At 45.5% G+C, this 16,994-nt stretch overlaps 2 protein-coding genes across 5 annotated transcripts; one reads left to right on the top strand and one right to left on the bottom strand.

Annotated features, from left to right (window-relative positions):
• The first annotated feature begins 1 nt into the window (after nt 1).
• On the top strand, nt 2-12,966 carry IKZF5 (IKAROS family zinc finger 5). Of its 3 annotated transcripts, none has more exons than XM_012574695.5 (6): nt 2-98; nt 2,394-2,459; nt 3,299-3,392; nt 4,700-4,862; nt 5,138-5,320; nt 7,965-12,966. In XM_012574695.5, the coding sequence occupies exons 4-6, from the start codon at nt 4,730-4,732 to the stop codon at nt 8,906-8,908; spliced, it is 1,260 nt and encodes a 419-aa protein (XP_012430149.1). In that variant the 5' UTR covers nt 2-98; nt 2,394-2,459; nt 3,299-3,392; nt 4,700-4,729; the 3' UTR covers nt 8,909-12,966. The 3 variants fall into 3 exon arrangements, with proteins under 3 accessions (XP_012430149.1, XP_012430147.1, XP_012430150.1); XM_012574693.5 differs by having other exon boundaries at nt 2,394-2,463; XM_012574696.5 differs by having other exon boundaries at nt 2,394-2,467; nt 7,965-9,214.
• On the bottom strand, nt 12,827-16,385 carry PSTK (phosphoseryl-tRNA kinase). 2 transcript variants are annotated; one of them, XM_030276579.4, is made up of 6 exons: nt 16,092-16,385; nt 15,708-15,936; nt 14,796-14,994; nt 14,292-14,367; nt 14,071-14,164; nt 12,827-13,458 (listed from the first exon to the last, which is right to left on the bottom strand). In XM_030276579.4, exons 1-6 carry the CDS (start codon nt 16,368-16,370, stop codon nt 13,271-13,273), a joined length of 1,065 nt encoding a protein of 354 aa, XP_030132439.4. In that variant the 5' UTR covers nt 16,371-16,385; the 3' UTR covers nt 12,827-13,270. The 2 variants fall into 2 exon arrangements, with proteins under 2 accessions (XP_030132439.4, XP_072787449.1); XM_072931348.1 differs by having other exon boundaries at nt 13,259-13,458; nt 14,071-14,203.
• Nucleotides 16,386-16,994: the final 609 nt, after the last annotated feature.

The raw sequence follows: 16,994 nt of genomic DNA, 5'->3' as shown, positions 1-16,994 counted from the left end.
CGGGTCTCGCGAGACTGCGGTGGGCGGGGCCGGGGGCCGGGGGGAGGCACAACAAACATGGCGGCGGCGGGAGGCGGGAGCGGCGCGGGGCGGCGGCGGTGAGTGCTGCCTTTCTCCCTCCCCTCCGCTTCCCTGCCCTCCCCTCCGCTTCCCTCCCCGTCCCTCTCCCTCCCTCCTTCTCCGTCCGGGGCCTCCCTGTGCCGTGACGGGCCCGGGGGGGACAGCGCTTGGGGAGGGCCGCGCTGCCCCGCCGGGAGCGGGGCTGTGTGAGGGGCGCAGCCCCGAGGATGCTCCTCAGATGTGGAGCCGCGGGCCACAGAAAGCAGAGGGACCGCAGAAATCACAGAGTTACTGAAATCGCACGGGCGCTGTAATCGCAGAGTGGGTGAGGTTGGAAGGTGCCACCGCCCTGTTCAGGCAGGGCCATCCCAGAGCACGGCGCAGGCTGTGGGATATCTGCCGTGAGGGAGGCTCCACGCCCTCTCTGGGCAGCCTCTTCCAGCGCTGTCACCCTCACAGTGAAGTTCTTCCTCGTTGAGGTGGAACTTGCTGTGCATCAGTCCCTGTCCTTGGCTCTGGTGCTACTCTTGGCTCCCAGAACAGAGCCTGGGCCCTGCTGTGCCTCTCCCTGCACCCAGGGACACCATGGACACCCTGGGCACACCCCAGGGACACCCCAGGACACCATGGACACCATGGGCACACCCCAGGGACACCCCGGGACCCCCTGGGCACACCCCAGGGACACCCAGGGCTGGGGGCCCTCTCAGCTGGGGCTCCTCTCCAGGCTGAACAGTCCCAGCTCCCTCAGCCTTTCCTGGACACGGAGATGCTCCAGTCCCTTCAGCGTCTTTGGATGCTCTCCAGCAGCTCTGTGTCTCCTGTCCCAAGGAGGCTGTACTTCACTCCCCCTCCCCACGGTTAAAACTCCTTCAGGAGGACCTGGAAGGGCTTGGATGGAGGTTGGAATCCTTCCTGCTTTCATTTATTTGCCACAGAAAAGATGGAACAGAGAACACCCTCCCCCTTTTTTCCCTGGGATTCCTGAGAAGAAGGTGGGATGCATACATATGCTCACAGTAATTTATTCTCCTACTGCATACCTGACCTCATAGATGCTTTATGCTCTTAGAATTACTGCAGGATTAGTTCTGTGTGTGTGTGAAACTGCTGGGTGTACTCTATGAACTACTTTCTTTGGCAGAATATTTCATCCTGGCACGTTGTTTGATGGCAAACTTAGCTCACCTCAGTGCTGTGACCGCTGTTCAGTCCTGCACTTGTGCCAGGGTAGAAAATGAGTAACCAGCGCTCTGCTCCTGCTGGTGTGAAGCTGGAGGAGGTGTGGCTGTGTCAGCAGAGCTCGGGTAACACCCGGTGTCATCAGCCCATCCCTGGTGTGTGAAACACGAGCTGGGCTGCTCAGTTTCTGAGCGTTAGAATTGCATTTTCTGGTTTGCAGGAGTGACACAGCAAGGATCAGATGTGCCTCATTCTCCCCCGAGAAGGAGAGCTACTGGCTGTGTAGCTGTAAAAAAATACCACATAAAATCACAGAAGTGTTTGAGCACACAAATGGGAGCTTTGGGTTGTGTTTCGATTGTGGTGACTTCCCTACACTGGTGTAAAGAAAAGGATGAGTGTTCTCTTGATAAATCAATGAGATAGGGAAAGGAAGTTTTATGCAGTTGATCCCTAACCTGTTTATGAAATTTTATGTCATTTTCTTTGAAGATTAAGTGTTTTTTAAAAGCAGTCAGTGTAATCAACTAAGGCTGAGAGAATTGGGGTTGTTCAGCCTGGAGCAGAGAAGGCTTTGAGGTGACCTAATTGTGGCCTTTCAGTACAGGAAAGGACACAAAAGAAAGATGGAGAGAGGCTGTTTACAAGAGCCTGGAGTGACAGGACAAGGGGACATGGCTTTAAACCAGAGGGCAGGGTTAGATGGGATTTTGGGAAGGAATTGTTCCCTGGGAGGGTGCTGAGGCCCTGCACAGGGTGCCCACCCCGGATCCCTGGAAGTGTCCAAGGCCAGGCTGGACAGGGCTTGGAGGAACCTGGGACAGTGGAAGGTGTCCCTGCCATGGCAGGGGTGGCACTGGATGGGATTTAAGGTCCCTTCTAATCCAAACTATTCTGTGATTCTCTGAAATAAGTTTTGGTGCCTTACCCAAAGGCACACAAAGATTCTCCTCTGATAACACAAACCTTTGATGTTGTTTGGAATGGTTTAATTTTAAATTGTTATTTCTTATTATAATTCATGGAAAGTTGGCTTGGTCAGGATTCTGTGTCACGTTGTCCTGTTTTTCCTCTTCATATCTTCAATATTAGAGGTATCTTTAATATTATAATATTGAATTTCATATCCTGATGTCTTTGTTTTATTGCAGGAGACACCAACAAATGGAACACAAACTAACTTAAGCCTACAGGAGGCTGGTGACACCTGGAAGAGGGTAGGTAGGTAGATACATAAAGATGTGTTCCAAAATGACTGAATGGTGATAATAAATGCTGGGAGTTGAGCACGCTCAGGTAAGATGTGAAAGAACATCCTCATCTGGATGCCAAAAATGAACAAACATCTGTAAGTAGCTTTGGATACACAGAAGATATTTAAATGTGGAACTCCAAACTTGGGTTCCTGTAGGTCACCTAAGTTTCTATTAAAAATAAGGAATATTATTATTGAAATGGTAGCATTGTAAATTATTTCTGAAATAATAATGTGACAGACTCGTTGTTCTCCTTCCAAATGTATCCCAAGCTCTGTCTTCCCAAATTCATTGTGAATTGAGACTTTATAGAGGTTTGTTATTTGCACTCCCCAAAACAAGCCTGACCACTGATTTCTGGGGAATATTTTAATAATTTCAGTGCAAAATTATGGACTGGATTAAGACTTTTACTCAGGAGAGGAAAGTCAAATTTTGGAAGAACTGTGAAACAGTATTTTTTCTAAGGCTTCTTTCCAGCTTTGCTAATCACCAACATGCAGTTGTTTCCCAGCTTTGCAGTTCCCATAATTCACTGACCCAAATCTGGGGTTTTTGGAGCCAGATGTTTATTAGGAAACAGTCAATGAGTCAGAAGTGTCCTTCAGGCAGCATCCAGGAGGCAGAGGATGCAGTCTTTGAAAAGCTTTTACTGGAAGTGTGATAGTTTTAATAAAATTTATAGTAGCAGAGTGTTAGAGCCCTGTCTTTCAAACACAAATCTTTTTCAGGTTTCTTTCTTATAACTGATGGGGATTGGGAAGAGCAATGGACTCACATCTCCTTTTCATTCCTTCTAGGGAAAGTGGAGAAGCTGTGCTCTGTACTTTTTATCTGACGTGTTAAGGTACATTTTGGAGCATGTTTGCTACTTAGCAGGGAACTAAAATTCAGGTATGATCCATTATTTTTATTTTTATAAAGACAGGTTGATTTTTATTATTATGTATTTTTTATTTTTAAATTTTAGTTACTATTTTATTATGCATTTTACCTATTACTGAAAGCAACTTCCCCATAAATTGTATTTGGTGATCTTTAATGAGTTAAAAATTCAAAAACCAATATTCTTATGGTTGTCAGTTTGTTCTTTGACTCACTGTAGTGGGTCTAATACAGGCCAAAGGCTTATTTACCCACTAAAAATTATTTATTTACTCATTTCCTGCTGTGAGATATGGATTAGGAGGGGGAGGGCAAAACAGGCTCAAAACTTTCAAGGGTATAAAGAAAACTTTATTAACAGAATTAAAAGAAAAAATGATAAGAAAATAATTATTACATGTCTTATTTATTCAATAAATATGTACATGAATTATTTATTCAATAAGAATAACCCTTCAGAACACTTCTCCTCCCGCCACACCCTCTTTTCTTTCCCACAGGCAACGTAAAGAGACAAAACCTGGAACTTTCAGTCAGTTTACCTCCTCTAAAATAATCTTTCTTCAGTCCACCTAGGGAGTGGAGTCTCTCTTGCCATGCCATGGAGATTTCTCCACAAGAAACAGTTCCCTCTTGGCTTCAGTGTCACAGTGAATCAGCCACCCAGGAAAGGAAAATCTGTTTGCAGTGTGAAAGTCCCTCCCATGCCTTGCAGCTTTCCCAAAGCTGCTTTCATAGGCTTAACTTATTTTAAGGATGAGCTGTTCTAGCATAAAAACAGAAGTTTTCTTTTTTTAATCTCTGTGAGCAGAGGTTTTTCTTATTCTATCACTGGGGCAGAGTTTCACATCTCTCTCTGGTCAAGCTTCTCATTGGATTACAGCTTTTCAGCATCCACATGCTCTAGCATGAGTGTCCTCCTCTCAGGGGCTGTGGGGGAATGCTGCATCCCCCATGCACTTCATGGACTACAGGGAAAAAACAAAGTCTGATATATCAAAAATATATCTTCACCATAGCATCACAAAAGAATTTCAGCCCAAGACTAAGGCATCTCCTCAATCCCCTCCATCTAGAATCTGACTCCTTCTTTACTGCCCTCAGTGTCCAGCCTGGCCTGGCCCAAACCAGCCACATGAGCCCAGCCCAGCCAGGCCTGGCCCAAACCTCAACTGAAAGCCAGACTTTGTTAAACCGCACCACACGTGCTGTGTGATAAAATTAATTCTTAAAATCCAACCCAAAACATGAACTTGTTACTATGAATGCAGCCGAATTCAATGACACTTGTGTTCTGAAAACATTTTCCCTTCCAGGCACGAGAGGTTGTAAATGAAAAAGTCACTATGGGGGAAAAGAAGGCAGAACCGTTGGACTTTGTGAAGGATTTTCAGGAATATCTGACCCAGCAGACTCACCATGTCAATATGATTTCTGGATCAGTTACTGGTGACAAGGAAGTAGAGACTCTCCAGGGAGGTGAGCTGATTCCAGTACCATAAATTTGATTTTTTTTAGACTTCAGTGTTCACAGTCCAGGTAATGCTGCAGCAGGATGGAAGCATTTCTGGTAGTCATTTTCATGTCACAAAGGATGTGTATCTACCTTTGTTTTAATCAGGGCACGTTTTTATAGTTCTCTGTATTTATAGACCAAGGGCTGAGAGAAACAAAAGCTATTTGGCATTTGCTCACAGTGTGACAGATGGTGTCCCACAGATTGTTCATTAAAATCTGTGTTGCATTGTTCACAGCTGGGACAGAAGGTGATCAGAATGGTCTGGATCATCCTTCTGTTGAAGTTTCACTGGATGAAAACTCAGGAATGTTGGTGGATGGCTTTGAAAGGACTTTTGATGGGAAATTAAAGTGTCGCTACTGTAACTACGCCAGCAAAGGAACAGCTCGGCTCATCGAGCACATCAGGATTCACACAGGTATGGGATCTTCTGCTCTGCTTGCCTGGGAGCCCTTGGGGGATTTGCTCAATGTTGGAATTTCCACAGCATCAGCTGGCAAATCCAAGCAGTGTGAGAATTCTTAACAATAACTGAGTATTGGTGCGTTTTTATAGTCTATTGTTGTAAAGGTATGCCAGGTACCTATTTAAACTGTGCAAATCCCTACTGACACTTACTATTATAAGTAACTATATGGGATTAAAGTTTAGCATGAAAGCTTCAATGTAAATTAAAGGGCCCTAAAAATATCTTCTAGTTTTTCTGTGCTGATGAGAAAATTGATAAATGTACATTTTCCTACACAGAGATTTATAGAGCCTTTTCTTCCTCTGTTGTTTAGCCATGAAAATATTCCTGTTCTGCACAACATTCTAGATGAGGAAGTACAAAAGCATAGTAATAAGAGTAAAGTTATTGGTAAAATATTCAAATGTGAGGATATACCATCAAGTTAGTGACTGATATGAGTAGTGAACAGAAAAATTATCAACTGTAGCTTGTTGAGGAGCATTGGCCACGGTTGGATGTATAAACCTGAAAAGCAAAACTCTCATAAAGGTTAAAATATCCTAAGCTGTTCTGAAAGCTCCAACTTCATGGCAAATGAGAGAAAACAAAAAAAATAGGTGTTTGTGAACTCTGTCAAGTGTATCACACCAATACAGACAACTTCAGGGTGTTAAACAGAGCAGAAAAAAATTGTATCCTGCAAAGCTTTAATGTTTTTACAGGTTTCCAGTCTGGTCTGGACTGTCCCAAAACTTCCAAGTCTCTTTTCAGTCTTGGGTAGTGGTGTTTTGGGACTCAGCTGTTGTAACTGGGATGTGATGGTAGCCCTCCTCAGGTACAGTTAGTGAGATCCTCACTTTGCTGGGAGCCATTCCTTCCACACAGGGGCTCCCTGGGTGGATTTTGGAAAGGTGGGGCTCCTTGCACTGGCCCTGCAGTGTTGGCTTGTTTCAACAAGGCATAATGGGGTAGGAAATGGCAACCAACCAGAAATCAAAGAGTTCTGAGGTTCAGATTCTGAAGGACCTGGTAAATTCTTCTCTCGTGTCTTCCAGGACAAGAAAAGAGTTACTTTGGTTTTGTTTTCCTGGTTTGGTTTGGTTTGTTTTTTCACTCAAGGGAAGAAGATCCGAGGCCTGAGTGTTGTTTGGCTCGGAAGGCTGGCAGAGGGCCAGGATGGGTTGCTGTGCTGTGAAGGCTCAGATGAGTCAGCATTGGAGCAGGGAAGTGGCAGCTGATTCAGAGCCTCAGAGCAGTGTAAATAAGCAGGTACAGCATCCTGGACATCTGCCAAAGGAATTGTGACCCAGGCCTGATCATGCAACCAGTATTATCATTATTATTATTAAGTGCAGCCTGCTGCAGGATTGGCTTCATGCTGAGTCTGAGAGCAGATAGTGAGTAGTTCACCAGCTGTGTTGTGCTATGTGTGATGCAAAACTTTTATCTCTGTGTAACCAGTTTAGAATGAAATCAGATTGGCAAATTCTGTGTGAATGCAGGGAGTTTGTCAATCTTCTCGTAGCATTTTATCAAGCCTCCAGATCTTTACCCATCCTTGTGTGTATATATATGAGTACACAGAGATGCTCATGGAGAAGTCATGGTTTTACTTGGTGCAAAGAAGGTACTTAGAGGTAGCATAAAAATTGATTTCTTTCCTCTTGGAGAGCCAGTGATGTAGGGGGAATAAAAGAAATCTATTTGGTATCCCAGTCTGTGATTCCAAACTATGGAATGCTCATCAGTCACATGACAGGGAGGTGTCACTCAAGACAGGAAGAATAAGATGATCTTTCATTTCAGTAGCTGAACACACTTCTGAAATTGCAGACCTGGATCTGTAACTCCTAGATCACTCTATCAACGGAAAATCTGAAGTCCTAAAGTGCTGTGTAACAGAAGTGTTGGCCTGTTACTATGTTACTCACATTAACTTTTAAAAAAATACTCAGAAATCTTTGTATCTATAAATTTCATTTGATAGAAGAACCAAGTTCTATATGTGCAAAAGAGATGATGGTCTCCCTGATGATCATCTCATCTCCCATCTGGAAGAGCACACAGCTCTCCAGGGAATACCTGGAGACATGTACTTTTTTATTCTGTTACAATTCTTTGGTTGCAGGATCCTTTTTCAAAGCTCAGTCCTTGAGTGGCTCCCTGTGTGTGTAGGTTATTTAACCAGTTCCAGGATGTTTAGGAGTAGGGATGTGTGGAAGGTCCCAGAAGGATATCCTCTCTCAGAGTTATCATGAAGAACAGTGACATTTTGGTGGTTCAGACATTCCTGTGTTCCCCAGCACACTCCATGGGTGAGGGAGAGCTTGGACCCAGGGCACCACGCAGACATCACTGCACTCAGTCCTTGGCGTTGCTGCTGCAGTTCCCAGTGTGTTATGCTAGTTCCACTCAGGATTTTTCCTGCTGCTGCTGATCCCTGGGCAAGGCAGAGCTGTCCCAGTGCTCTCCACTCTGCCAGGATCCCCAGCTGAGCTCGAGGCTGCCGGTGACTTGGACGAGTGGCTCACAACGAGCCGCTCCGTGCTGCACACAAAGCCTTTTCCGGGCGCTCCGCGGTGCTGTGGGCTAACCTGTTCTGATTTTCCAGGGGAGAAGCCACACAGGTGCCACCTGTGTCCCTTTGCCTCGGCCTACGAGCGTCACCTGGAGGCTCACATGCGGTCCCACACCGGGGAGAAGCCCTACAAGTGCGAGCTCTGCTCCTTCCGCTGCAGCGACCGCAGCAACCTGTCCCACCACCGCCGCCGCAAGCACAAGATGGTGCCCATCAAGGGCACGAGGTCTTCCCTGAGCAGCAAGAAGATGTGGGGGGTTCTGCAGAAGAAGACCAGCAATTTGGGGTACAGCAGAAGAGCATTAATTAATCTGAGTCCGCCTTCCATGGTGGTGCAGAAGCCAGACTACCTTAATGATTTCACCCATGAAATCCCCAATATCCAGACTGAGGCGTACGAGAGCATGACAAAAACCACTCCGAGCGGTGGCTTGCCAAGAGATCCACAAGACCTCATGGTGGATAATCCTTTAAACCAGCTCTCCACGTTAGCAGGACAGTTGTCCAGTTTGCCACCTGAAAACCAAAATCCAGCCTCTCCTGACGTCGTTTCCTGTCAAGACGAAAAGCCTTTCATGATACAGCAGCCTGCTGCACCTGCAGTAGTTTCAGCTGTGTCAGCAAATATTCCTCAGAATTCCTCTCCAACCAGCCCTGATTCCCGGCCCACACACAATCAGAGGAACTATAGTCCCGTGGCAGGGCCCAGCAGTGACCGCAGTGCCCACACCAGCACTCCCAGCATCAGCAACAGCCAGCCCAGTACTCCAGCTCCAGCCCTGCCAGTGCAGGACCCTCAGCTCCTGCACCACTGCCCACACTGTGACATGTACTTTGCAGACAATATCCTTTACACCATCCACATGGGATGCCATGGATTTGAAAATCCTTTCCAGTGTAACATTTGTGGGTGTAAGTGTAAAAACAAGTACGACTTCGCTTGCCACTTTGCAAGAGGCCAACATAATCAACATTGACTGAGAACATGCTTTTGTTTAGTTTTTTAACATATTACAGTCTATTTTTCATACTTGCTGATGGAAAGCTTGCACATTCCCATAAGGAATCTTCACATAAATCAATTCGACAGAGGAGGCAAAATGGTTTCTGTATCATTGTAAAACTTGCCAGGGAAATTTTATATCAGATTCAGTTGCTGTTTTATATGTAGCCTTTCAAAAAAAGCCAAGAGTGCTGTAAGGGTTGGAATGCATTTACATGCTGTGGTTGCTAAATTTAAGTTGCTTGCACTTAATCCCAATAAACATTCTGCAAGTGGAGAAGCAGAGCGTGTGTCCTGAACCATAGGATGTAATTCCCAGATTGTTTACTGGGCAACACAAGATATGTTACCCATAAAATACAAAAGGTCAATGCAACGACACGTCATGTAGGGACAGGACAAGGAAGAAAGGCTTCATGGTGACAGAGGGCAAGGTTAGGTGGGATTTTGGGAAGGAATTGTTCCCTGGGAGGGTGCCCAGAGCAGCTGTGGCTGCCCCTGGATCCCTGGCAGTGCCCAAGGCCGGGTTGGACAGGGCTTGGAGCAGCCTGGGACAGTGGAAGGTGTCTGTCCTTTAAGGTCATGTTCAATCCCAACCATTCTATGACTTTGGAGAAATCCTTAGAAACCTGGCTACTCAAACAAACACAAGCAGTTTTCACATATAAATTCAATTTGATGTAAAAGTTTCTTTAATCTGATGAAGGTTAATAATAAGTTTTTGTTTAGTATAGTCTAAACTCTTCATGCTAGGACTTAAACACTAATTTAACTATTAGCACAAAACTAGAAGATAACAGGTTATTGCAAATAAAGCTATGGTAGGAAACAAAAAAGAGCTAAAAGCCTGTCATTCATGAGTTATAAAAACAAAAAAGTAAGATACTTTATTTTACCTACACTCTACAACATTTTGCGTGTCATTGTTTTTCAGAGGAGGCAATTTTTAGAGACATAATGAAGAGCATGTAGAATTAATATATATTCTGTGAGATTTCTAACTGCCTTAAACTGAGTTGTACAGGTATTTAAAATTTGCACAATTAGACTTCTGTCCTGCTGATAGAAGTTCTGATAGAAACAAACAAGAAGTTTACAAATCAAACTCCTTTGTTCAGTTTTATGTTGGGCCAGGCTACAACTGAGAGGTTGCCTATATTTTTGAGAGTTGTATAATCCAGTTTATTGTAAATTTCAAGTGACCTGGAGGCCTGGTTTGTCCCCTCTCCCAGGTTTGATGTCCTTTGGGTGTGCTGGGAATAAGGGGAAGGACCTCTGGCTTTTTCTGGGCTCCATGCAGGATGCAAAGGAAAACTGACTGATTACACTGAAGTTGTTTTTAGGAATTGTGGATGGCAAATGGTAACTGAAGTTGTTTATTTTGTTTCATAGTGTACACTCATCTTTAGAAGCCCTCAGGCTAAAGGACAGGCACTTTAACATAAACCTGAGTAAAACATCTAATTAAAATGAATAATAACTTTATGTGCTAGATAAGAATTTGAGATATTAAAAATAAAGGAAGAACTGTTACTTTTCCCATATTTAGACATGCACTTTTACCTTGGTTTGTCCTACTTGAGACAAATTAAAGCTTCCCTTATATATTCCCCTTTTCCTATCAGCAAACTGTGTTTTATTAAAAGCAAGGAGATTTTACTAATTTTCCACAAGTCAGAGGTTGGAATCTCAATAGCAAATGCTTGGCATATTCAGATTTATGTTGTTATGGGAGCTAAAACTTCCTGAAACCAATGGAAAAACTTACAGTGATTAGGGTGAGATCAATGCAGGAAAACCACCTGTGTAAGAATTTTAGCTGTAGAAGTAATTTTGACTTTAATTAAATAGAAATTTGGATACCAGATGTGTTTCTGTCTACCTGACTGACCTACTGTTGAATTTCTGTGGTTGAGGAACTGGGTTCTTTCTTGGCTGTGCAGTCTTGAAGTAAATGAGGTCAGAAAACTGCCACTGGAGTGGTTCCAGTGTAGTGAAGATGAACAATAACATTGTCACTCCTAAAAATGGTTTTGTTTTCAGGCCTGGTTCAGAATTCGTTTTGCTGGATTTGTAAGACAGAATGTAATTTGCATTTTTCATCAGGACACTCCGTAATTCCAAAAATTTGCATTGTTGCAATTTTTTGGAAAAAAAATCTACTATTTAGATTTATTTTATAAGTAAAACTGCAAGTCTGTGTGTGTAAACATCCTTTATTTTATTTTAAGGAGTAAAAGTTGACTGAACTGGAATCCAGTTAGAAGTTACTGCTCCTGGACAGGTTTTGGAATCAAATTTTTTCCAGTCAAAGAGGGCAGAAAGGATGGTTCTCTTTGGATCACACATTGAACAATTCTACAATTTAAATTTGGCTCAGATGCGGTGTTGGGAAAAGAGACATTCCTCTTGAAGACTTTACAATTGGTAATTTATGAAAGTGTTTCTTTTCCTTCACTTTTGATAGATGATGCACTCTCCTGTTCCTAAGCTCTGGCATTTCCAAGGAAATGGAAAAGGGGAAATTGTTTAGGAGGGGATCCCATTGTGGGGAATATATGTTCTTGGTAACAGAATTCAGTGTGAAATAATCTATTCCCAAGCCTTGCAAATCGTTGTTTGGAAGGATTTTCCTGCTGCTGCCTGGATACCACTGGTTCTGCTCTTGAGTAACTAAGGGAAAGGTTAGCTGGGACATCTCTGAACGGTTGAGAATGAAAAAACTCTTTTCCCTGTTTCCTTGGGCAAACTCCCCATTGTAGGGGTTCTTGGGCAGCTGCAGCAGCTTTGGTGCTTATCCCTTGGCTCTGCACCAGATCCCTGGGGTGGATCCCTGTGCCCTTCCCAGGACTAGCACTGTTCATGTTCCATGGTCACACTGTGTGTTCAGCTGTGCCAAACAATGCCCTGACATCACTGTCCCCTCCTGCCAACTGACAGCTTTGGAAGGTGTATTTTCCTATTTTTCATCATTTATACATGCTATTGACTGTAATTGAAAGAGCAGAGCTGGTAGTGGCAAATTCTTTCCAAGAATGATCCCTTGCACAAGCAGGCCTTACCCAGAGTCAGTGAGGGAGACTTGTCCAGGATGCTGGGATTGAGTCCTTAGCTAAAATAACTTTTCAAATCGTGTCCTCCATGTGCTACACTGCACTCACTTGTTTTGGTAGTTTTTTTAAAAACCCAAATCCTCACATTACAAAGTAATGGGTGATTAGCATTTTAACTGTTATTAACAGAAGTTTGGGAAAGAGATTGAATTTTTCCATAGCTCAGTTCTGTTAAGTTCTGTAGTTGCAAAACATGAACTTTGTGGGGGTTTTGTTTTTATTGTTGTAGCTTATTTTACAGCTTTGTGAACATTTCTAACATGCACTATTTATAGCACTCTTAATACACATGTACTGTTTTGAGACTGAATATTCCAATGAACATTTGAACATCTTCATTATCACAGTTAATTCTTTAACTGTGAAGGAGGCAATAGGAAAAATAGTTGTTTTTTCACAGACACATGTTTAGATGAAGAGGATTTAGACATAAAATGTTGATTGGCTTTTTAATATAAAACTCAGTGCTGGGACGCTTTCCAGCACTGTTTTCCAGCCAAATAATCTGTTACTGTTTGTTTTGTTCCAGAATGTTTTGGGGGTTTGCTGTTTGTTTCTTTTTGACAAAAGGAATGTAATTTAGGAGTCTTCACTGGCAAGTTTTCTACTAATTTTAAGCTTCTTTGAAAATCTACAGCAAATGATGTTCTGCTGCAGGAAAGCTCTCTCCTGATAAAGCATTTTTCATTGAGCAATCCTTGTGTATGTGCTTCTAAGTACCTACTTTGTTAATAATATGTATTTCAGTGTAAAGAGATTTTATGCAAAAATGAAACCTGTTAGAGTTGTAAAATAAATTTTAATGTTAGTGAACGTTTCTGAGACGACAAGGTTAATTCTGAAATTACTCTGTGTCGTGTAGTTCATGTTGTGAAGCTTTGCTTTTGTAAGATATGAATAAAATAACACTTTCTAATTAGGTCCCATGTTGATTCTTAATTGCAGATCCTTCCATGGGTGGAGCTGGTGATTTCCCAAGTGCTCCTCCTGGGTTAACTCTTTTTGATTCTGTGAAATTTAATTCTCTTTGCTCTTGGCTTGATCTCCACAGCCAAGAACAGCTTGGTTAGACTTTATTAAACTGTTTCTCTTCCATATCATAGGGAGAGGAGGCACAGGGGCTCCAGAGAAGGGAGCTGCACCTCAGATCTCTCAGCAGCAGTGCTCAGAGTACTGCATTTGAAACACTTGGGACTCCTAAACCCCCAATATTCTCTATGTCATTATTTCAAAATATATTTATTTACTACATTGATTGCCTTATGTTGGAATGAAGAAATAACACTTGTAGTAGGGTCAGAATATTGGGTTTTCAAAGCCTTTCCTTGCCTTAAGTCTTCCAGAAATTCTGCTTTCAGTTTGTTGAGTTCTTCTGCCAGGCTCTTCATCTCACTTGGGAGAAGGCTTTTACCTAAAACAAAATTGAAGCTGAACTTTTCCTGCTGACAGAACCACAAAATACCCTGAGCTGGAAGAGACCCACAGGATCATCCAGTGCAGCTCCTGGCCCTGCACAGACCCCCCAACAATCCCACCCTGTCCATCCCTGGCTGTCCAAACCCTCCTGGAGCTCTGGCAGCCTCGGGGCAGTGCCAGCACCCTCTGGGGCAGAACCTTTCCCTAAATCCAACCTGAACCTCCCTGACACAGCTCCAGCCAGTCCCTCTTGTCCCTGAACACAGGCACAGAGCTGAGCTGTTCAGTTAAGGACACCGAGCTGCTCCTCATATAAATCTCAGGAGCAAACCAGTGCAGACTGCAAAGCCCCTGTCCTTACTGACATGTGTCCCAAAACAGTATTAAAATCCTCTAAAATGCTGCTCTGTACTAAATGGGTTTATTAAAGCTGTAATGAGTACAGTTAATAAATATGATTTTGGTTTTCACATCCACAAACTCCTACAAGTAACACTGAGCAGACTGTTGGGATAGGATTCCTGAACAGTTTATCCCAAGGAGTTTCAGGGGCTGTTTCCCATCGCCAGCTGGCAGCTGGGATGGGTGGGATGGGTACAAGAGGTACCTTTGGCATCCTGCATGGCCTCAGAGATGACTCTCCTGCACGCCTGGTCAGCCTGATGGACAGCACTGGCTGCACAGATGGCTCGAGCTGCCTCCTGGCCAGGGCCACCAGGAAGGAAAGAAACAAGCAAAGACTCTGAATTTATTTGATTTTTGAAGTGCTATTTGAGAACAACACATTAGCAGCAGCCAAAGCTGTGCCCTGAAGCCCAGCAGTGCTACCTTCTGCTCCGTGTCCTCCTCGTTTGGCCTCTCTGGATTTTCCAAAGCAGTGGCCAGCAAGTTCATGATCTGCTCACTAGGAAAACAAACAGAGTAAACCATGGCACTCAAACAGAAACATTTCTTTTCTTTTCTAATTATGCCACAGAAAAAAAAAAAAAAAAAAAAAAAGAAAAGCAAGATTTCAGTTATTTTTTTTGGCAATCAGTGAATTAATCTGAAATTAAAAACAATTACAATTCAATTTATTTCTAGCCTTAGTGTTTCAAACAACAGATTTTCAGTGACAGGGTAGGAATGCTGTGAGTTTTGAGGTTAACTCTGCAGAGGGTGGTGGCTGTGAGCTCCCAACAAACCTGGATTCTGTGTAACTGCCTGGCCTCCAAAAATCACCACTGGTGATGTAAAAAATCATATTTTTTACACATTGTGTAGATACAACAAGAAACTTCTACCACTGAAAACAGCACTTAGGGAAAACTCTGGGATCAATCAATAACATACTCATCCTCTGAGACGCATTCAGAACTATTCAGAATGAGGCTGTGATGCTCCCAGGTGTTTTTCCTGAGATCTGGCATTTCTATTTTCCTTGCCATTAATTGTATTGTCTGCTCAGGCACAGGATCACTCCTGAGGCGATTCCTCTGCAGGCAGCATTCCACTGGACACTCTAAAAATAACTGGCAGAACCCCAAGGAATCTAAAAAGAACAGAACCAGACAATTTTATCTTTAAACAGTTCAAGTAAGAATTTCTGAGAGCAGCATGCAGGGGAAAGGCTTTTCATGAATGAGGAGTTTCTGCACTGGTTCTGAGTCTGACATGGACACAAACTTGGACAGGGAACAGAATTTTACCTTCAAGGCTGCACAAGAAATGTCTGAGATCAACACACAGAACCATGGAATGCTCTGGATTGGAAGGGACCTTAAAGCCCATCTCATTTCACCTCCTGCCATGGCAGGGACACCTTCGACTGTCCCAGGCTGCTCCAAGCCCCAGTGTCCAACCTGGCCTTGGGCACTGCCAGGGATCCAGGGGCACCACAGCTGCTCTGGGCACCCTGTGCCAGGACTGCCCACCCTCCCAGGGAACAATTATCCCAATATCCCATCCATCCCTTCCCTCTGGCAGTGGGGATCCATTCCCTGTGTCCTGTCATTCCATGCCCTTGTCCCAAGTCCCTCTCCAGCTCTCTTGGAGCCTCCTTATGTACTGCAAGGTGCTTTAAGGCTGCTCTAGGTAGGATCTACCAATTTATAACAAGGCACTAACAAAGTTACATTGATTGCTACTCTATTGCACCCAGCAATCAGAATAACCAGCGCTCCAGGAGAGCACTTGAAAGAAGGCAGCTGGAGCACCCTGAATTCCCTACAAACATCCTCACGCCGAAAAGCAAGGAATAATTACATTTGCGGGCCAGCTGGTACACCTCGTAGCGCATGCTCTGGTAATAAAAGTTGTCATCCAGCAGGAGGACGAGCGGCCGGGAGGCGGCTCCGGCGGCGGGCAGCTCTGGGAGGCAGTGGCCCAGGAAGCGCTGCGCGGGGCCGGGCAGCGGCGCTCCGCTGAGCAGCGCCCGCAGGAACCCCTCCAGGCACTGCAGCAGCTCGCGGCGGCTCCGCTTCCAGCCGGGCAGCTGCGGGGAGAGGAAGGCGAGCGATCAGGGCCCGGCACCGCCGCCGCCGAGCGCTCCGGGCCCGCCATGAGGGGACCGGGCCCGCGGCGGCCGCGTCCCGTTGCCTGGCAACCGCGGCGCGCGCAGTGACGTCATGCAGGCGCGCCCGCACTGACCAATGGGGACGGCTCCTGCGGGCCCGCCCCCGGCGCGCGCGGGCGGAAGGCCTCGGGCGGGATGAGCTCGTCGTAGGCGAGCAGCGCGCAGGCCCAGCCCGGCCGCTGCGGCAGCCGGCCGAGCAGGCCGCGGGCCAGGGTGGACTTGCCGGCCGCGGGCAGCCCGCACAGCAGGCAGAGCGCCACCCCAGCGCCGCCGCTCGCCCGCCGCTCCCGCTGCTGCTCCGCCGCCGCCGCCAGCGCTGCCGGTCCCGCCTCTTCCGCCGGCACTGTGCGCATGCGCAGGGCCCGCGCCGCGCGGCGCCCTCTGGCGGGCCCGGCGCGAATGACAGAGCCGGGAACGGCCCCGCTTTAACCCGGGTCTGGTCTGGCTTTAACCCGGGTCTGTTTGGATCCGGCTTTAACCCGGGTCTGGTTTGGCTTTAATCCGGGTCTCGTCTGGCTCTAACCCGGGTCTGGTTTGGCTTTAACCCGGGTCTGGTTTGGCCTTAACCCGGGTCTGGTCTGGCTTTAACCAGGGTCTGGTTGGATCCGGCTTTAACCCGGGTCTGGTTTGGCTTTAATCCGGGTCTCGTCTGGCTCTAACCCGGGTCTGGTTTGGCTTTAACCCGGGTCTGGTGTGACCCAGCTTTAACCCGGGTCTGGTTGGATCCGGCTTTAACCCGGGTCTGATGTGACCCAGCTTTAACCCGGGTCTGGTTTGGCTTTAACCCGGGTCTGGTTGGACCCAGCTTTAACCCGGGTCTGGTTTGGCTTTAACCCGGGTCTGGTGTGACCCAGCTTTAACCCGGGTCTGGTTTGACCCATTTCTTATTTGTTTATGGTTTTACCCATTTCTTAATCCATTTTTGGTTTTAGCCACTTTTTACCAGTTGTGGTTTCATCCTTTTTTTACCAGTGTTT

The sequence above is a fragment of the Taeniopygia guttata genome, chromosome 6 (assembly GCF_048771995.1).
Source record: "Taeniopygia guttata chromosome 6, bTaeGut7.mat, whole genome shotgun sequence".
Taxonomy (NCBI): Eukaryota; Metazoa; Chordata; class Aves; order Passeriformes; family Estrildidae; genus Taeniopygia; species Taeniopygia guttata.
Note: the sequence above shows the minus strand (reverse complement) of the source record. Positions and strands in the feature narration are given on the sequence as shown.

What these genes read in the sequence shown, in the direction of transcription:
- IKZF5 (XM_012574695.5), top strand. Translation starts at nt 4,730, where the DNA reads ATGGGGGAAAAGAAGGCAGAACCGTTGGACTTTGTGAAGGATTTTCAG. An exon ending in AGTAGAGACTCTCCAGGGAG is followed by an intron (nt 4,863 to 5,137) that starts GTGAGCTGATTC and finishes CATTGTTCACAG; the next exon opens with CTGGGACAGAAGGTGATCAG. An exon ending in GCACATCAGGATTCACACAG is followed by an intron (nt 5,321 to 7,964) that starts GTATGGGATCTT and finishes CTGATTTTCCAG; the next exon opens with GGGAGAAGCCACACAGGTGC.
- PSTK (XM_072931348.1), bottom strand. Translation starts at nt 16,370, where the DNA reads ATGCGCACAGTGCCGGCGGAAGAGGCGGGACCGGCAGCGCTGGCGGCG. An exon ending in CGCAGGAGCCGTCCCCATTG is followed by an intron (nt 15,937 to 16,091) that starts GTCAGTGCGGGC and finishes CTCTCCCCGCAG; the next exon opens with CTGCCCGGCTGGAAGCGGAG. An exon ending in GGCCATGCAGGATGCCAAAG is followed by an intron (nt 13,459 to 14,070) that starts GTACCTCTTGTA and finishes ATTTTGTTTTAG; the next exon opens with GTAAAAGCCTTCTCCCAAGT.